General features: G+C 35.4%; 1 protein-coding gene across 1 annotated transcript; it reads left to right on the forward strand.

Moving 5' to 3' along the window:
- The first annotated feature begins 1,017 nt into the window (after positions 1 to 1,017).
- LOC143624782 (uncharacterized) lies at positions 1,018 to 4,725 on the forward strand. The gene is made up of 3 exons (XM_077095319.1): positions 1,018 to 1,052; positions 2,249 to 3,225; positions 3,994 to 4,725. The coding sequence occupies exons 2-3, from the start codon at positions 2,275 to 2,277 to the stop codon at positions 4,723 to 4,725; spliced, it is 1,683 nt and encodes a 560-aa protein (XP_076951434.1). The 5' UTR covers positions 1,018 to 1,052; positions 2,249 to 2,274.

Consider the following 4,725-nt stretch of genomic DNA (forward strand, 5'->3'; position numbering starts at 1 on the left):
TTCCGCACCTTTTTTCTAAAAACAAACTTATATTAAACCCAACTCCCCGGTTAGAAAAAATCCTAACCAGCGACAAAACAAAACTACATACTAAGGGGGTGTTTGGGATTCCTTATTTTACCTCCTTGTAACTTTTCATTAAATTAATAAGTTACGACATTATAACTTATGAAACTTTTCCTCTCACAATATAAGCAATCTCAAACACCTTATTACTTTTGAAAAAGTTAATAAGTTATAAGTTGGTGAAAATAAGCAATCCCAAACATCCCCTAAGTAACGGATTTTTAAACCACTGTACCCAATCTAAATGTAACATAACGTTACCAGAAAATATGTCACAAACTAGAACCGAAACATTAGAATCAAAAAGACTATTTGTTTTCATTATGTGCTTCAAAAATCACTTCATTTCGAGCCATTAAAAATTTTCACCAAGTTTTAAACCTGATCATCTCACCCTTCTAACAATCATGAAAAAGAAAAAAAAAACTCTATGTCGGTGATGAATTTTCAAGATTTAATAACTTATCTGTCACAAATCATATATACTTTGGCTAAAATAATAAGAACCATATATCTTGTAAAAGAAGAAAGAAATTAAGTACAACGGGTAGGTTTCTTTTGACCACCATTAATGAAATCGGCAGAGAGATCTGTAAACAATTAAAACAAACACACACAGGTAGGTGAAACTGAAACTCTCTCTCTCTCTCTCTCTCTCTCTCACATACACACACACACACTGAGTTTCTGTGCCATGGATGTCATCATCAAGCATTCAAGCACATGATCCAAAACACTTGATCATATAAACGACGAAAGTCAACTGCACACTCCAGTTCAAACCGACGAAACGTACTCTATCACTCATTCACGCTTTTTAATTATTAATATCATTTACGTATCTTCAACCATCAGCAAATTCATCACTCTTCTTATGATTCCACCTGACAGACTGTGTTAGCGTAGAATTAAACGTGCGATTTCGTTTATTCTCCATGATCAGCCATATTCATCGGTTATTGTTCAAGTTGTTAACCTAATTTCAGGTAATTACTCGATTACTTCACTTTTGATTTGTTACAGAGTATTCATTTTTGCTTATTTTGTAGAAATTCGTAACGGAGTGTTTGAAATGATGAGTATAATGATTTAAATTGTGGTTAGTTAATTTTGAAGTTAGTTAAGCACGTTAATTGATGTGTTTATTGATTGAATTGATGATTAAACATATGATGATTACAGACATGTAGGGTTTAGCCACTGAAACCTTAAGATCACGGACATATTACTTGAAAGTAAGCTTGAACGAGCCGAGCTTTTTTCGAGCTCATGCCTGAAATAAAACTCGTTTAGTTATTGAGCCTTAGCCTTGTGTATTTTGAAGTTATACCTCTTTTGGACTTTTATGTATTAATTTGACACTGCACAGTTGAGCTTTGGCTTGTTTAAGGTACTACAGGAGCTCGAGCCGAGTTTAGGCTCACTTATTGTTTTTTCTTAAGATATATGAAAATAATTAAGAATGTAAATCAATTAATAAGCCATCTATACACACTGTCTGACACCTAATCCTACACCATTTCAAGCAGCCGACCAGATAAGATAGTGGTCGAACCATCGTTTTGACAAAATTTTCAAAATTTGACCGTCTATGGTAAGTATGGTCGTTGGGATATTGGCCAAACGGCTGTTTTCAAATAATCTTCAAAGTTTGACCCCCAATGGCCAGAACGGCCGTTAGAATATTGTTCAACAGTTGTTCTGACAAATCATTTTCAAAGTTTGACTTTTTTGGTCAAAATGGGCATTTGAGTGTTTTGTGGACAGCCGTTTGATGGTGTGAAATCAGATGGGGTGATGTAGCTATAGCATAACCCATAATAAACGAGCTGAGCCCGAGCTTGAAAAAACGAGTAATTGTGATATACAAAAAGAAATTATAAAAGCGTTTTGTTTATACTATTTTTCTTTTCTAAAAAGGAAATAGGGTAGTTAGGTGGTATGAATAAATTTGCCATTTCTTGAAATCTCTTTTCTGATTCAAAATTGTGGTGTCTCACGAGCCGAGCTTGAGCTTTAGAAAAAGAGCTCGAAGCAAGCCGAGTTCGAGCTTCATAAGTCAAAACGAGCTGAGCTCGAGCCTAGTTGAGCTTGGGCTTGGCTTGGCTCGTTTACACTTGTATGCTCTAATTTCTGCGTATCGTTCATTTGTTTAATGAATTTCTATGTGAAAATGCAGCAGATTCAATCAAACTGTTTCTGATATTGATGGAGAACAACCGATTGAACATCAACCGGCCACTTCTATCTGTGAGGCGAAGAACATCTTCACAGAATAATAATGATAATAGAAAAACCGAAAGTTGCATTCTGGTTAGACCTTCTGTAGAATCATGTACAACCGAGATTATGAACGCAGGAAGTGTTCCTTTTGGGTGGGAAAAGAGCCCAGGAAGACCTAAAGATGAACAAATTCAAACCATTGAAAGTGTTCCAAGTCTTCCAAAGCTTCCACCAGGTAGGTTTCTAAGTTTAAAACCTATGAATAATGATGAAGTTACCAATGTATCAAAGATAACCAAATCTGAAAGCATTGAATCAACAAAGAAAGAAAGCTTGGATGTTAAGGATGATGTTGGTAGTGATAATGATGATGATGGGGATGATGATGAAACGTATATGGATGCACTTGATACACTTTCACGTGGCGAAACATCGTTCTATAATTGTAGTGCAAGTGGTGTGAGTGGATTCGGGTCGGATGTGAAACCTTACAGGTCAGTTCCAGATGACCCGAAAATGAGGGATTTCATGATGGGTCGGTTTCTTCCTGCTGCGAAAGCTATGGCTGCAGATTTACCTCAACAACATACTTTCAAGAAAAATGTTATTAAAGAGAAGCCACAAGAAGTTAAGAAATTAGTTAATATTGATGATAATAATAAAAAGATGCTTAGATATGGACCTAACTTCTTGCAAGATGTTACTCCTGATAAGAAAGTAGAAGATGATGAAAATGACGACGACGACGATGATAGTGTTTATGATTACAACAATCATGGAAATAAGTCATCTAAACTATGTGGATTACTTCCACGTTTTTGCTCTGTTAATCCGGTTCATGGAATGTGTGTACGGGCCAGATTACCAGTTTCTTATGCTAAAGGAGCTCAAACAAGCTCATCTTCTAGTAATTCTGTCAGAGAAACTGATAGTGAGGTATCTATCTATCTTGATCCTTTTATCCCATGATTATTTTAGGCCTGTAGATAAACCGAATGCTCATTATACCGTTGGGCAGGAAGCTGGTTTATGCTCGGTAATATAATAAACGAGCGAGCATGAACAAAAGTGCTTGTTGATATAGTTAAAAAACAAACATGAATACATGTCTCGCTCGCTCTTTTATGTTTGTGAATGTTCATTCATTTACACTCGATGTCTGTTTTTATCTTCATTAGTTTACGTTTTCTTAAATTCGTTCATTTAGGTTCGTTTATATATTCATTTAAATTTTTTGGGTTCATGGCAAATTAGTCCAGTTTTATGAAAATAAGATATCACTAATTTAGTCGAGTTCTGTTATTTTTTTTAAGCCAAAAAGATTGATGTCCGCGCTTACTTTTAGTTTGTGCTCCCTTGGTTTTGTTTGTTCATCTATCCTCAGTTATGTTTGTTCATTTGTGTATGTGAATCGGTCGTTTATACTATTAACAAATGAACATGAACACAATCATTTCTTAATGAACAACTTAGTTTTGCTATCAAAAAGGGCTAGTGACGCAGTTTGTTACCCGTTTGTCTTCTATTTCGATATAAACAACACTCTTTTAATTAATGAAAAGAATAAATATGTGATTATTAGCACGAACATGAAAAAGTTGTTCGTCTATTTGTGTTCAATCGTTTGTTCGGTTAGTTACAAGCCTAATTGTTTTGCTAGAACTAATAGTTTGTTGTTAAATCAATTATATTTTTTTATCCTAGCCTGCCAGGAGTGGTATATATAAGCATAGATCACTGGACAGTATTTTGAAGAACGAGCCAAATCAAACCTCAAATCCAGAAGGACTAAAACTGTACAATCGTCTGCAAGGAAACACGATTTCAGCCGATCTCAGTGGATCATTTCAATCTACTGTTTCTGAACAAAGCGAGTCAAGTTCAAAGAAAAAAGGCACAAGCTTTAAAGAATTATTAGCCGACAAAAACACAAACGAAACCGAAACTACAGACACTCAAGATTCCTTAGTCGAGAAGACACTTTATGTCGATACTGTTCAAATCATCAAATCTCCACAAGAAAATAAACAACCCGTCTTCAATGAATCATTGAAGTCGGATACGCTTGCTGATGAACCGAAAGATGATCAAGAAACAAAAAAGCTTGAAGATCATGAAGTTGGATTAGAAGTGGTTGATGATATTATTAATGATGGCGATAAACAGTTGAAAGCTTCAAAAACTGAAGTAGTTGATGATATTATTATTATTATTAATAATGGTGATAAACAACTGAAAGCTTCTGAAAGTAGAGTCTTTGAGCTCCCTGTACCCCCACCATTGCCAAAATCACCATCAGACTCGTGGCTATGTCGTACGCTACCTTCGGTGCCTTTGAAAAACACACATATGCGGTGGAATAACAAATACCCGTCTTCCAATATGCTCACGAATGACCCAAAAACCGATGATAACATCCGATTGCGAAATCTATAG

This window comes from Bidens hawaiensis, unplaced genomic scaffold (genome assembly GCF_021521415.1).
Source record: "Bidens hawaiensis isolate Kalapana, Puna unplaced genomic scaffold, B.hawaiensis_p1.1 tig00003961_1, whole genome shotgun sequence".
NCBI classification, from domain to species: domain Eukaryota; kingdom Viridiplantae; phylum Streptophyta; class Magnoliopsida; order Asterales; family Asteraceae; genus Bidens; species Bidens hawaiensis.